The sequence below is a fragment of the Brassica rapa genome, chromosome A09 (assembly GCF_000309985.2).
Source record: "Brassica rapa cultivar Chiifu-401-42 chromosome A09, CAAS_Brap_v3.01, whole genome shotgun sequence".
Classification (NCBI taxonomy): Eukaryota; Viridiplantae; Streptophyta; class Magnoliopsida; order Brassicales; family Brassicaceae; genus Brassica; species Brassica rapa.
In genome coordinates this window covers 16,711,802-16,727,009 of record NC_024803.2, presented here as the reverse complement: position 1 = coordinate 16,727,009, position 15,208 = coordinate 16,711,802, and the positions used below count along the sequence as shown (strand labels likewise).

General features: G+C 37.1%; 2 protein-coding genes and 1 long non-coding RNA gene across 4 annotated transcripts; 2 read left to right on the top strand and 1 right to left on the bottom strand.

Moving 5' to 3' along the window:
- The first annotated feature begins 5,572 nt into the window (after window positions 1-5,572).
- LOC117128365 lies at window positions 5,573-8,541 on the top strand. The gene is made up of 2 exons (XR_004451670.1): window positions 5,573-6,272; window positions 7,239-8,541. It is a non-coding gene; the product is annotated as an uncharacterized LOC117128365 (long non-coding RNA).
- Window positions 8,542-10,950: 2,409 nt separating this feature from the next.
- Window positions 10,951-12,239, top strand: LOC103839752 (polyubiquitin 11). Its single transcript, XM_009116241.3, has 2 exons — window positions 10,951-11,175; window positions 11,389-12,239. Exon 2 carries the CDS (start codon window positions 11,389-11,391, stop codon window positions 12,076-12,078), a length of 690 nt encoding a protein of 229 aa, XP_009114489.2. The 5' UTR covers window positions 10,951-11,175; the 3' UTR covers window positions 12,079-12,239.
- Window positions 12,240-12,518: 279 nt separating this feature from the next.
- On the bottom strand, window positions 12,519-14,862 carry LOC103839751 (probable ADP-ribosylation factor GTPase-activating protein AGD13). Of its 2 annotated transcripts, none has more exons than XM_009116239.2 (9): window positions 14,774-14,862; window positions 14,355-14,433; window positions 14,179-14,260; window positions 13,963-14,038; window positions 13,720-13,883; window positions 13,475-13,628; window positions 13,266-13,388; window positions 13,081-13,176; window positions 12,519-13,003 (listed from the first exon to the last, which is right to left on the bottom strand). In XM_009116239.2, the coding sequence occupies exons 2-9, from the start codon at window positions 14,392-14,394 to the stop codon at window positions 12,722-12,724; spliced, it is 1,017 nt and encodes a 338-aa protein (XP_009114487.1). In that variant the 5' UTR covers window positions 14,395-14,433; window positions 14,774-14,862; the 3' UTR covers window positions 12,519-12,721. The 2 variants fall into 2 exon arrangements, with proteins under 2 accessions (XP_009114487.1, XP_009114488.1); XM_009116240.2 differs by having other exon boundaries at window positions 14,679-14,800.
- Window positions 14,863-15,208: the final 346 nt, after the last annotated feature.

Genomic DNA, 15,208 nt, shown 5'->3' with positions numbered 1-15,208 from the left:
TGATCGATTCACTCGTTCGTCTAGCTCGATTCGATCTCTCTCTCTCTCGTTTGATCTCTCTCGCTCTCTCTCTTTCTCACTCGTTTGTTTTGTAAAGAAGAAAACAACAAAGACACAAGCGAATTATAGAGTTCCCCGAATCTCCCTGGATACTTCTCTCTTCAGGATCTTCTCTCCTGGAATTCACTATATGATCGACAGATCGTTTTCTTGAGTACAAGTCAACTCTCAACAACCTGAGAGTGACTATATATAACAGCTCAGCTCGTCACTCCTCTCCACGAGCTAACTACTCTTCTTGGGCTTCAACAATATCTCGTAGGCCCATTAGTCTTTTCCATTCTGTCGATCCGCAACCGTTCGGCCCAGTCTGAGTGACTGTTATAGCCGTTACGTTCCTTGAGGTTCAAGCAATGAACCACTTATTCTCACAAACTCCACCTTGGTTCATGCTTCCTTCCTCAAGCTCGTATCAACTCTTGATACTTATAGTGAACTCTTAGATCCTGGCAACCACAAGCTCTATGACTCCGAACTTGTTACATACCTCAGCTTCTTGTTTACAGATCCTGCTGATTTCAGGTGACAACATCAACTCCTTCTTCGATGTTAACTGCATCATCTCATTCACCCAATCCCTGAGATGATCCATTTGCTTGAATAACTCAAGCTTCCAAGACCTTTAAGGTCTTGATATGTTCTCTGAACTTATCACCTGGTAAAGCCTTTGTCAATACATCTGCTGCATTCTTTGACGTATGAACCTTCAGAACTCTGACTTGACCATCTGCAACAACTTCTCGAATGAAATTATACTTCACCTTCATATGTTTCGTCCTCTCATGAAACATATTGTTCTTAGACAAGTATATTGCACTCTGTGAATCACACTGAATCTCCGCTGCCTCTTGCTCGAACCCCAAGTCCTCACAGATCCCTTTTAACCATATTGCTTCTCTGCTAGCCTCTGATAGTGAAATATACTCCGCTTCCGTTGTTGAAAGTGCCACGACTTTCTGTAGACATGACCTCCAACTGACTGTATTACCCCCAACAGTGAACACAAACCCTGAGATCGATCTGCTCTTATCTTGGTCTGCAGCATAGTCTGAATCGCAAAACCCTCGAACTAAGAAGTCTGAGCCCTTGGTAAATACCAGACTGTAGCCCGCTGAACCTTTAAGATAACGCATTATCCATTTAACTGCTGCCCAATGTTCTCTACCCGGACTTCCCATATACCTGCTTACCAGTCCGATAGCATATGCTAAGTCTGGCCTTGACCCGACCATAGCATACATAATGCTCCCGACTGCACTTGCGTACGGGACCTCTTCCATCTCTGCAGCTTGCTCCTCTGCCTCCTTCTTGGTTAACGCTTTAAGCCTGAATTGAGACCCAATAGGTGTTTGAACCTCTCTGGACTCTTCCATGTTGAACGTCTTTAGAACTTTGCTGAGATATCTCTCCTGTGACAGCACTAGCCGGCCTGCTTCTTTATCTCTGAAGATGTCCATGCCCAGTATACGTCTGGCTGCCCCCAGGTCCTTCATGTCGAATTCTGACTTCAGTAACTCCTTCAACCCGTTGATCTCAACTCTACTCTTTGAGGCTATCAACATATCGTCGACATACAACAGTAGAAACACTCTAACTTGCAGTGTATCTCCCTTTGTGTAAACACATGGATCATATTGGCTTCTGGCGTAGTTCTCCCTTATCATAAACTCATCAAACCGATGATTCCATTCTCTTGGAGACTGCTTTAACCCGTAGAGAGACTTTCGTAGTAGACAGACCTTGCCTTCCTGTCCCTTCTTCACAAACCCCTCCGGTTGATCCATATAAATCCTTTCCTGTAGAACCCCGTGTAAAAACGCCGTTTTGACGTCCATTTGATCTAACTCCATGTCAAAATTGACTACTGCTGAGAGGAGAATCCTGATGGATACATGCTTCACCACTGGTGCAAAGACTTCATTATAATCTATGCCTTCAATCTGTGCAAACCCCTTTGCTACTAGACGAGATTTGTATCTCGGTTTCTCCACTCCAGGAATACCAGGCTTCAGTTTATACAACCACTTGCACCCAATGACCTTCTGATTCTTCGGACGTTCTGTTAGATCCCACGTGTGGTTCTCTTCAAGCGAAGTCATCTCTTCTCCCATTGAACCATTCCAAATGTCCCATTCTTTGCTTTGTTTTGCTTCGGCAAACGATCTTGATTCTTCTAGTTCAATATCTTCTGCGCTTGCTAGCGCGTAAGCCACCAAGTCTGCATCTTCATACTTCGACGGAGGTTTTATTTGTCGTCTGACACGATCCCTGGCTAGGATATAATCACTCAGATCCTCCTCCTGACTGTGATCATCCTCCTTTTCATTCTCTGAGCTGCTAGATGAGTCGCATATCACCTCTTCCTTACCTGAGTCTGCTCCACCTTGAACTGAACTCCCTGACGATGACTCTACGAGCTCATCTTTGAATGTGACCTTCTTCTTTGCCTTAGGCGTTGAATGGCTCTCAAGTGCTTGCACTCTTGTTTCCTCCAAATCCTTGTGCTTGAACAGGTGATCTTCGTGAAAGACTACATCTTTACTTATTACCACTTTCTCGTCATCAAGTAACCAAACTCTGAAGCCTTTGGTTCCTTGAGCATATCCAAGGAATATTCCTTTCGTAGCTCTCAGACTAATCTTGTCTGCGACTGTGTGAACATAAGCCACACATCCGAACCTCTTCAAATGGCTGTAGCTTGGATCTGTTCCTGTCCATGTAGCCTCTGGAACCTCAAAACCTGTAGCTGACGTAGGAGACCTGTTAATGATGTAGACTGCAGTGGACGCTGCCTCTGCCCAAAATTCTGCATCAAGACCTGTCTCAACCAACATACTTCGCACCTTGTCCATTATGGTTCGATTCATCCTTTCAGACACGCCGTTCTGTTGTGGGGTGTAGGGGCAGGTCTTGTGACGCTTGATACCTGAGTCTCTACACACTTTATCAAAGAGATGATTGCAGAACTCTAACCCGTTGTCTGTGCGCAAGCATTTGAGTTTCTGACCCGTCTGGTTCTCGACTAATGCTTTCCACTCTTCAAATTTCTGAAAAGCTTCATCCTTTGTGCGTAGGAAAAATATCCACACCTTGCGCGAGAAGTCGTCTATGAAGGTCAAGAAGTATTTGCTTCCTGATAAGCTTGGAGTCACGTTTGGTGATCCCCATAAGTCAGAGTGCACGTAATCGAGAATGGCTTTGGTTGTGTGTTTTGCCTTTGGGAAGCTCTGTTTATGAGACTTCCCCATTGCACACGCTTCACAGAACCCCAGTGAGTTTATGTCTTCCCGATTCAGATAGCCTTTCCTCACCAAGATGTCCATTGATGATTGACTCATGTGAGCTAACCTTGAATGCCACTGGATAGTCCTGTCAACTGCACTGCATGACGCTCCCTCTGTGACCTTTCTGACAGACCCCTGTAGATAGTATAAACCTTGATCATATTTACCAGTCAGCACCTTCTGGTTTCCTTTGAAGAACTGTACTTCAAACCCTTCTCCACGGTAGTTACATCCTGACTTTTCTAACTGACCGTAAGAGATCAAGTTTCTTCTCATCTCTGGCATGTACCGTACTAACCCGAGGGTGACAACTGAGCCATCTGGGTTGTCTATGGTGATCGTGCCCATGCCTTTCACCATGCAGAATGTGTTATTACCCATCATCACTTTGCTTCCTTCAACTTCTTGGAAGTCTGATAGTACTTCCCTTCTTGGTGTTATGTGGAAGGTGCATCCAGAGTCTAAGACCCAGTCCTCGTTCGATGCGTGAGGGCTAGCGGTCAGTGCTATTGAGTCTGGGAGTCTCAAAGCAACGTTCGCTGATGTGGAAGTCTTCCCTTTATCATACTGTTTGCGTTGAGGACAGTCCCTTTTCCAATGATTCTCGTCTCCACATACCCAACAAGCCTTTGGAGCAAACTTCTGTCTAGACTTTGATCTAGATCGATCATAGTCTTTGCTCTTACCGCGATTGCTGTAGCCCCTCTGCCCTTTCTTATCAGACCTTCCCCTTGACTCTACATATAATCCATCTGAGCCCTGCCTTGACTTGTTTAGAGCTCCCTTCTGTCTTAGCTCTGCTTCTTTTGCATAGGCCGAGGAGACAACCTCATTTACTGTCAAAGTCTCCTTGCCCGTCCCATACTTCAGGGTGTGAACCAGTGGTTCAAATGCAGGTGGTAGGCTTGTCAATAGTTGGATTGCCTGATCTTCATCGCTGACCGTGATCTTCAAGCTACCAAGGTCTGCTATCAGCTTCAGGAACGTGTCAAGATTTTCTTCGATCGTCTTTCGTTCCTCCATTTTGAAGCTTGCAAAGCTTTGTTTCAGGTAGATGCGATTAGGCAGGGACTTGGTTTGATAATCTTGCTCCAAGGCCCTCCACATTCCCAGTGCCGTTGGTTCATGCATTATCTTTCTCAGTATGGTGTCGCTCAGACATGTGCTCAGCAGATTCCGCACCCTTACATCCTTCTCAGCTGCCTTCGGATCAACCTTATCCTCTTTCAGCTCTGTACTGTCTCCATCTTTGACCTCAGTCGTTTGCTCTGGCTCTTCCCTTAGGACTGAGGAGAGCCCTTGAATCTCCAATTGTCCCAGCAACTTGTACTTCCAAAGACTGAAGTCGCCTTTGCCGTCGAACTTCTCCGTGATGAATCTTCCCGGAGTTGGATCCATGCTTCTCCCTCCTTTACCTGTCTATCACCTGCAGATAACAGACAAGTAATAACGGAATCAGTAGATATCTACTCCCTCGCACGGATCCACAATCTTTGAAGGATTCAATCCCTAGTTCGCTCAATGTCAACGTAATCAAACTAGTTATCAAGATTCCGAGAAAGGTTTCAGAATTACTCCCCTGAGAACCTCGAGACTTTCAAGATCACCCGATAACAGTATCGGTTCGACCTAATCTCCGTTAGCACGACCTCGATCGATGGCCTCGATCTATTTCTGTAAGCACTCGGCGATCTTTCCTCCGGTGAGTTCCCAGGACCTTGAGACTGGAACCGACTCCTTGTATCGCTGATGCGTAACCTACGCTCTGATACCACTTGTAGCCGATACTGATCGATTCACTCGTTCGTCTAGCTCGATTCGATCTCTCTCTCTCTCTCGTTTGATCTCTCTCGCTCTCTCTCTTTCTCACTCGTTTGTTTTGTAAAGAAGAAAACAACAAAGACACAAGCGAATTATAGAGTTCCCCGAATCTCCCTGGGTACTTCTCTCTTCAGGATCTTCTCTCCTGGAATTCACTATATGATCGACAAATCGTTTTCTTGAGTACAAGTCAACTCTCAACAACCTGAGAGTGACTATATATAACAGCTCAGCTCGTCACTCCTCTCCACGAGCTAACTACTCTTCTTGGGCTTCAACAATATCTCGTAGGCCCATTAGTCTTTTCCATTCTGTCGATCCGCAACCGTTCGGCCCAGTCTGAGTGACTGTTATAGCCGTTACGTTCCTTGAGCTTCAAGCAATGAACCACTTATTCTCACATTTAGATCCAACATTTTTGAAATTGGAATAAAAATTTCAACAAATTTAACTTTCATGTATACTTATACGTCTAGAAAGATTGGTTTTATTGGTGAGAATTTAAACTCTTAGCCACTAATTATACAATACGAACCAGAAAAATAGAATGAACAAATGAGTTAGGAAATCAAAATTTTAAATGATTGGAGTATTAACCTATTTTACTGTAAAAATATTTTAAATAATGTAATATGTATTTTTATCATTATTTATATTTTGTGTTCTAATAAATTAAAATTCAGTTTAGTAATTTATGTTGCCAGAGTTTCGGATATACATATTACATATTTAAATAGTAAAACATAATATTTTAAAATAAATTAAGGATTTATGGAAATAAATTCGGGTGTAGTCCGGGAAAAGCTGTAGTTGTAATAAAGAGAGGAGAAATACACTAACACGCTATTTGATTCTAAAAAAAAAATTGTCTGATTGACTTTTGTTAACTAAAAAAATAGCAATTTGTCTGGATTATTTCATATTGTGTATGTTGCATATGAAAACAAGAAACAAATCCCCAGATTATAATAGGAGATCATTAAGTTATTTGGTAAACTCGACAATTCTTTCTTTAAACAAAACTCGACAATTCTTTCTATGAAAAATATGTGGTTTAGGAAGAAGTTAGTGGAGCCACAATTTGTTTATTTTATATTAAGTACTAGGGTCGGCCCGTCCTACGGGCGGGATATTAGTTAATTTGATATTCACTAAATGCTCGAGTTGAAATTTGTTTTAAGATTCAAGAATTTGATTATCTGTTATGTCTTACTTATTAGTATGCGGTGGTATAGTTGTTTTTCGATTATTCTGGTTTTGGTATTGTATCAAATCAACTAATTATCCAACTCATAATTATATATGTACAAATATGGATTTGTGATAAAGTTTGATGACAATACTGTTTTTTTTTAATTCTTATTCATACTGGAGTGTGCATGTGTCAGAAAGAGACCTATAACAATTTTTATGTTTTTGTGTATGGATTTTAAATATATATTATTTTGTATAATGCATACTTGCTCTACAACATTTGCTTGTAGACTAAAAAAATTGTTTTTTATATTTTTTAAAAAAAAATATTTAGTCTAGAATATAACATGGACATATGTATTGACTATATATAGAAGTTGGGTGTTATTTTAAAATGACATATGTATAAAGATTTTTCAACCATTACTTCACTGGCACAAAACATTTATAACTGTAAATACCTTCTTTTAAAAGCAAAACTAATAAAAGCGTGTACAACAAATGTATTTTGATATATATTATATGCATCAAGTTATAAAGGTTGGAAACATTGCAAAACTGTTTGGAGCAAAGTTTTTAACTTCACGATTTTTATCTTGACGTCAGTTCAGTGTCGGCCCTGGCCACAAGCAGAAGAAGCATGGGCTTCCAGCTGACATGATAATAAGTATTTTCGCGGCCACATATTTATAAAAAATGACTTTAGCCTAGTTGTTCTAAGAGAAATTACCAGTGCTAGAGGTGTTGGGTTCAATTACCCTTAACTGCATTCATTTATTTTGGCCCTAAATATAAAATGAGACACGTGTCACTCTCAGAACGCATGAATTGATGACGTGGTTTCACGGGAGAGAGGCGAACATTTCTTTATATATATAGATTAAAATAAGTACGTGTTGGTAAATTTGTTTAATTTTTAAAAAATCTATTCTATTAAAACAGTAGTGTGACCCATTGATAAAAGTAGAGTCCAACCATTTATTTTCCTTTATTTAAGGATCCTCTAATTAAGTAATTTGCTTAGTGGACACATATTATGTAACGCCAATTTCCATAACCGTTTCTTTTTAGTTAATCTTAACCGTTTGATATTAATGCCAATGGAAAATATCAAATGCAGTTATGTCCTTTTTACGGTAATTTATTATTTGGACAGTTGGACCACGAAAAATTAAATCATACATGTAACTACATTAAATTGGTGACTAATTAAATCATACATAATTACATTAATCTGGTTAGTACACGTAAGATAGTTCACATTATATTGATGTTTCTTTGCATACAAATAATTTCTGGTCTAAATCGGTCCAGACCATGCCTATTCACATGTAACTCCAGTTGTATAATAATGTGTACACATCTCAATAAATGTAGAAAATATGACATACCATAGACTTACAATATAACTTTATCCAACAAACATTGGTTGAATTTGGTAACAATATGACTTCAGATTTTCAAACCAAAAGTGATACCAAGATGAAGGAACACAAATATATGTGATTGTGGTAATCAAACGAGATCACCGAATTCGAATTATATACGTGTTTGTTATTTTATACAAAAGATATATACAAACATGAATCAGTTTATCATATTTTTATTCAAATATAATATTAGATAAGATGTTTTCTTTTCAAATCTGATATTTTTTTTCGTTTGATTTTGGTGGACATATACTCAAATATTAATGGCCTTAGATCTTAAAATTATATAGTTCCTAACGTATTTATGATTTAAATGGAATGAATTCTAAACATGAACCCCTTATAAATAGAACAAATTAATTTATGTAACGAAGTATTTAATTTTTTTTAATTAAATTTAGATATAACCCTATGTTTTTCTATAAATATACACTACCCACTACATTACGATAACCATACATTATATAATTGTATATAAATATTTTTTAATATATAAGAAAAAATTACAGAAAAATATTACATATTTATAGAAACATAAAAAACATAAAAAATTACAAACCAATATTATATCCGCGGGTCAAGATCTAAAACAAATAAATATGATTACAAAAAAACGGGTATACGTACATATGATTACAAAGAACTGAGCGTATGCCGAATCAAATTTTAAATTGCTATTATTTTATAAAATAAATTTTGATTAAGATTTATATATAAATATAATTATAAAAAAATACAAATATGATTACATAGAAAAACACAAATACGAAAATCAAATTTCTTAAAAATAAAACAAAAAATATAGTTAATATAAAAATATACCCGCCCTTTCAAGGGCGGGTCAGAATCTAGTGTATATTAAATTTGATCAATTTAGTCATTTCACTTATGAATAAGTGTTTTTTTCAAAAAGAAAAAGATAAGTGTCATTTTCAAAATATAATTTCATGTAAAGATATTTCTCCAAATTTTCCCATAAATCTATGTTTGAGATAATGTGTTATTTTACTATTTAAAATTTTAAAATAATAAGGGCTTTTCTTCTTCTTGTAATTGGTAATAAAATAACAATAATATTATGAAAGAAACAAACTATGATGTATTTGTACCTTTATCAAGAAGTTTATCTGTATAAACTTTTTATTTTTATAAACCTTATATAATAAAGTTGGACAACAATCAGGGGTGGACGAAGGCCTGACGGTACAGGTCTCCCCTACTGATTTCTGATTTTTTTCTTAAATAAATTTGATCACTTTTTCTTAGCTTTAGTAAATAAAAGGAAGAAGTGCTCCGAGTTCTATATGTTTTCAATTTGTTTTTGTATTGTACCCTTAAACTAAAAGGATTTCTGGATCTGCCTCTACAACAACCCTTATTCTCCATACAAAAGTAATCACGTCATTCTCACAAATAACAAACTTGTGCATGAAAAAAAGAAGAAGAAACTATGGAAAAAAAGTATGAGACAAGAAAGAAAAAGTGTTGTAACGAGAATATAGTAAGAGCATTTCCAATATGCATCTCTATATTTTCTTTTAAAATAAAAAATTCTATTATAAAAATAGTAGTGCTTTAATGTATGACTATATAATAGAATTTTTTTATTAAAAAAAAATAGAAGAATAGCACTTTTTACCTTTATATTTAAAGATGTAAATAACATTTTTTTAAATTTTCTCCTATATAGAGGAATTTCATTATAGATGCATACATTGGAGTAAATTCACCTCTGCAATAGAAATTCTTTATTTTAGAAGCAAGTTTATAGATGAAAATAGAAGTGGATTAGAGATAGTCTAAGACACATGTGACACTTGTTTTCTATTCTTGTTTTTAATAAAACTTTAAGATGCTTTTTTCACACTAAAATGATTTTCATTCAAATATGGAACTAACTATAAGTAAATAATATCAAGTTAACAGAATTAAACTCAATCATATCTACTCAAAAGGACAAGAACACACGTCCAGCTCCTTAACCAAAAAAAAAAGGAAGAGAGACACAATGGGAAACCGCATGGGACATATGATTGAAAAAAATTCTTTGAGATTTCACTCTTCGCAATCAAAAAGGCAGGGCTGTTTGCCTTCCTGTTGGCCAGTTTTAGCTTTCACAGGCCCGAAAAATGAAGGGAACTACAAATCTTCTGTGAGATCCATTTAAAGAGGGCCAAGCCGACGGTCTGAGAACAGCCCCCACCAACCCTGTTGACTCCACTCCAAAGACAATCTTGCTTTTCCTCAAGCTTCTCATGCTTTCAGTGGCCCATAACCAACCATTTGCTTGTGCTTCAGTAGCGGTCGGAACATTAGGAGCTTCTACTATGCATAAGCACAACGCCCTTCTCATCTCTCAAAATCTATGATACTTCATTGATGAGTGTGTGTTTACACCAGGCTACTCCAATATCACATCTCAACCATCCCGCTCCTGGAGTCTCCCATTCTTGCACTTCATTGTCTGCTACCAAGTCAGACACTGTCCTATACCCTCTGTAGCAACCACTTGAGCTATAGACCACGCTTCAAAATCCCCTAACGCTTTGGTCACAATTTCTAAGATTTCAAAAGACTATCATAAAACATTAAGATGTATTTTAATAAAACTATTGTGTATATATTATTAAGATTTATTTTGAGAAATCTATTGTTTTTTTGAAATTAGTGTTAGTATAAAACAATTTATAATAGAAAATTCTGATAAAAAATTTAATATTTAATTTGGACGATCTAGTGAGTTCACATATACCAAAAAAATGTAGTTTTCAAACAATATTAAGTAATGGTGTAGTTTTCAAATTAAAATCTCAATGCAAGTGTATTTCTCCAAATAATAGAAAATATGATATTTAGGTACAAAATATGTAAAATTCACAAAATATGATTTAGAAGCTTATAAATTCATAAATTGAAAGGAAATTAAAAAGGAAACACAAGAGAATGCTCTTGCCCAATCGCATTAAAAAAAAAGAGTATTTGTACTTCCTACACACAATTTCCCTCCTATTTGCATTCCATACCTTATTTCTCTTCATTTTTTTTTCCCCATCACTATCATTTTCCTCCAATTCAATGGTATCTCACTCTTTTCAGTATATTGAGCTAATTTGCTCTTAAAAAAAAGAAATAATAATAAGAAAAAGAGAAATAAAAGCACGGCCATCTAGAAGAGACGAGAGCTTTGACATTTTTCTCGTCCACTCGGACACGTGTCAAACTATTACTCGTTATAGCTTCGCCGACTTAGCTTTGTCGTGAACGAGAGTCGTCTTCAGCCTTTAGTATAAATCTAAACCCAAATACTTGTTCTCTCTCTCACAATTCTAAAAATCTAAAAAAGCAATCAGCCAATCACCTCTCTCAAATCGCAAATTACGATCAAGGTAGATTTCTGATTCCTTCTTCGATCAGTGTGTTTGTTCATTCAATCGCGATTGATTCTTCTTCTTCTTTGACTTCGATTCGTCTATCTATCTTGTTGTTACGCGTCGATCTAGGTTTTGAATTAGGGTTGATATCATTCGTGTTGGATCTTCTGGAATTGCAATTAACTCGTAGACCTTTTAGCTAATTTTAGATTACTTGATCTACTACAGATGCAGATCTTCGTTAAGACACTGACAGGGAAGACGATCACTTTGGAGGTGGAGAGCTCTGATACCATCGACAACGTTAAAGCCAAGATTCAGGATAAAGAAGGTATTCCTCAGGATCAGCAAAGATTGATCTTTGCCGGTAAGCAGCTTGAAGATGGGCGTACCCTCGCTGACTACAACATTCAAAAGGAGTCAACTTTGCATCTCGTCCTCAGGCTCCGTGGCGGTATGCAAATCTTCGTTAAGACATTAACCGGAAAGACTATTACTTTGGAGGTGGAGAGTTCAGATACTATTGACAACGTCAAGGCTAAGATCCAGGACAAGGAGGGTATTCCTCCGGATCAGCAGAGGTTGATCTTTGCCGGCAAGCAGCTCGAGGATGGTCGTACCTTGGCTGACTATAACATTCAGAAGGAGTCTACTCTCCACTTGGTCTTGCGTCTACGTGGAGGTATGCAGATCTTTGTCAAGACACTGACCGGGAAGACCATTACTCTAGAGGTGGAGAGTTCCGACACCATTGACAACGTGAAAGCCAAAATCCAAGACAAAGAAGGCATTCCTCCGGACCAGCAGCGTTTGATCTTTGCCGGCAAGCAGCTCGAGGATGGTCGCACCCTAGCTGACTACAACATCCAGAAAGAGTCGACCCTTCACTTGGTGCTACGTCTCCGTGGTGGTTTCTAAAAACTTTGGTTTTAAAAGTTTACTGATAACTATGTTTGCGTTGTGATCTCTCCTTTCGTTTTAAAGACAAATAAAAGTTATCTATTGGAATGTGTGGTCTTTTGCTTTTTTATCCTCGTATATTTCTTCAATTCTTATATGATTGCTATTTGTTGGTGGCATCAGGGGGAGATTGTTTCGACTTATTCATGATTCACGTGTTTTCTTTGCTTGAAAGACCATTGGTACCATCTTAGTTCGAACTCTTGTTCCACGCTTGTATCGGTATCGAGTAGGATGTGTTGTAAATAATTTGAAATTAGCTGTAAGGTCTTTTTTTTTTTTTATCTCAAGTGATTGTTTGTTAACTAGCAGCAGATAGTTTTGGTAGTGTACTTCTCAAAACTCATGTCTCAAGTGATTCTTTAGCTCCTATGATTGGTTATTTTCCAGTTCAAGAATTGCTCATACTCAAATCAATAGTTTGTTTTAAGTCCCATCAAAATGCGTAACTCTGTAAGATCTCAAGAGATACAAACAAACACTTTCCTGTGGAAAGAAATCAGAGATACCAAAAATGTTCCAAGAAAAGAACAAAAGAATGTATTGCAAACTGTATAAAGTGTTCATATATAGAATGGAATCTACTGCGTTATTATTAGTATTACTGGTCAAGTGGCAGCCATTCCATTTCCAGCTCTAACTCTCCAGACTCTACATTCTGAAGCTTGATCTGAACCTCCTGCTTCACTTTCCCATCAACAATGTTAATGATGCTGTCATCTATTAGCGGATTATCATGCGACTTTAGCCATTTCCCAATCTGCATGTCCCCAAACATCTCAGGATCCCCAAATGCCATTGCGGATGTTATCAGAGGCTGGATGTCAAGTTCAGCTTCTCCCATTATGTCATCAGCAGAGAATGTATCATAATCATACACTTGCTGCAATCACACACAAACAATAAGATATATATAACAGATAGCAACGTCTGAGGTGTTGCTTAGGATAATAGGCTTACCAATTTAACTGGACCATAGCTCTCAGGAACAGACAGCATGAGCTCTTGATTCCATACCGGGTTCAAGTTACTATTCACAACTGTTGTTTGAAGTTTCTGGACAATCAAGTAAGATCTTAAGATACACAAAAGGCCATAGATGCAGAGTAATAAACAATAAACAGTCAAAAAAGAGATACACTTACTTGCTTCCCAAGATTCAAGACAACATAAGGATCACTTGACATCATGTCTCTGATTGCTAAGTTAGTACCTTTCTTGACAGTCACCTTCAACAATCCAATAAACTCTACCATTCCTTCCTCAAACTATCAAAAATGTATATAAATCTCATCAAGAAGATTATATCAAGAAAGAAACTGTTTTAAGAAAAGCAAGTTATTAGAAGTTTTACTATCTTCTTTGATGATGAATTTGTGCGAAAACTATCCATGAATTTTGTAGAAAGACTTGAGCTAAGAAAAGATGGTGGTTTCTTCGTTGAGGTAGTTTTCCCTGATGTTATCCTCAAACTTGGTTTCAGAAATTCTTGGAGTTCATACTTTGACCTAAACAAAAAAAAAAGATTTCAAGATCTTTGAGGAACTAACTCATAAAGAAACAAAGATAAGACTTTGTCTTCTTGTAGAATAAGCTTGCCTGATGAATCTCATACGCTGGTCATGACTTACATCAGGACCAGGCTTAGAGCTGCCTTCAGGTACAAAAGCTTCGTAGATTGAATTAGCAGAAGCATTTCCTCCTATTTCAATCATGGAGTCGACTTCCTCATCTGACCAGTCATCTAGTGTCACAGACAAGACCTGGATAAAACCAAAAACTATATATATATGAGTAAACACAACAAAGAAGAGATCATATATACATAAAAGCTAATATCACCTTTGAGATGTGAGTGCCGAGGCTTCTGTGCACACCGCAACATTTTAAGCAAATGAACACTCCGATATTTGCTGATCTGATAAAGAATTAAACACAAAGATGCATAACTAAAGACACACGCACATATAAACTTGATTAGACATGACAAATGGCTTTAAAAGGGTTAATAGCATTCAATGTTGAACCCGAAGGATGCTTGAGGGTTGATGAACTTACGCCCATTTAGGATCAGGAGCGCCACAATCAGCACAGACTCGGTTATCAGGCTGGTTCAAAAGGTCTCTTATTCTCCTCTTACCTGTTAAACACGCAACCTAATCATCAGAAACCTAAAGATCATTTTTATCATACCTAGAGAACATGTAAATCAAGAAACCAATATTGTTCATTACCTGAGCCAGGCTTACCGAGTCCGGCTGAATAATTGCTCATTGCTCTTCTAAGAAACAACAATCATCAACACAAAGATCCCTACATTTGAATAAACCCAAAACAAAACAAAAAAAAATTAACTCATATCAGGCACATATTTGTTGAAATATTTTCTTAAGGGTAATCAAATATATTTACGATTAAACACGTGATAAAAAGTCAATGTAGATGATCATCCGTATATGTATTTTCAATTCCTACACGTATTGGAAAAGAGAAAAAACGATCGTTTAACATTCCTGAAAACATTTCAATGCAAGAAAACTCTGAACAGGACAACATACAGAGAGTGGATTAGGGATTTCAATGATCCTAAACATGAAACAAAAACACATATACAAAATTGAGAGATAGAGAGAATTTTTTTTGGTGTTCTTACAATCTTTGGGAAAGAGAAGATAAGATTAGATAAAAAAGAAAAAAAAAAGGGGAATGGTGACTATATGCAGATGACGAATACGTGCTTACTTTTATTTTTATTTTAAAATAGTTTCCCTTTCTTAATCAATAAATTAGAACAAATTGTTAATTTAAGAAAAAAGCAGAAAAAAGAACTATTTCCAATCGTTTCTGGTTCAAAGGTTTTCGTCTCCACATTTTTTTAAATAAAATGTCGAAATCAAAGAGAGAAACACCTGTTGATCCGGAGCACGTATTGTTACCAAAAATCATAACAAATCACTTTCATTTGGTAGTCAATTTTTTCTCCAAAAGTAATGTAGCTGATAGGCCTGCGACTTTGGTTTACCAAACCGAGAGACTTTTTTGGTTGACCAAAGTTTTCTAGAGAATTACTGAAATTAATATAATTAAA

What these genes read in the sequence shown, in the direction of transcription:
- LOC103839752 (XM_009116241.3), top strand. Translation starts at nt 11,389, where the DNA reads ATGCAGATCTTCGTTAAGACACTGACAGGGAAGACGATCACTTTGGAG.
- LOC103839751 (XM_009116239.2), bottom strand. Translation starts at nt 14,394, where the DNA reads ATGAGCAATTATTCAGCCGGACTCGGTAAGCCTGGCTCAG. An exon ending in ACTCGGTAAGCCTGGCTCAG is followed by an intron (nt 14,261 to 14,354) that starts GTAATGAACAAT and finishes CGTGTTTAACAG; the next exon opens with GTAAGAGGAGAATAAGAGAC. An exon ending in TCTTGAATCTTGGGAAGCAA is followed by an intron (nt 13,177 to 13,265) that starts GTAAGTGTATCT and finishes TTGATTGTCCAG; the next exon opens with AAACTTCAAACAACAGTTGT.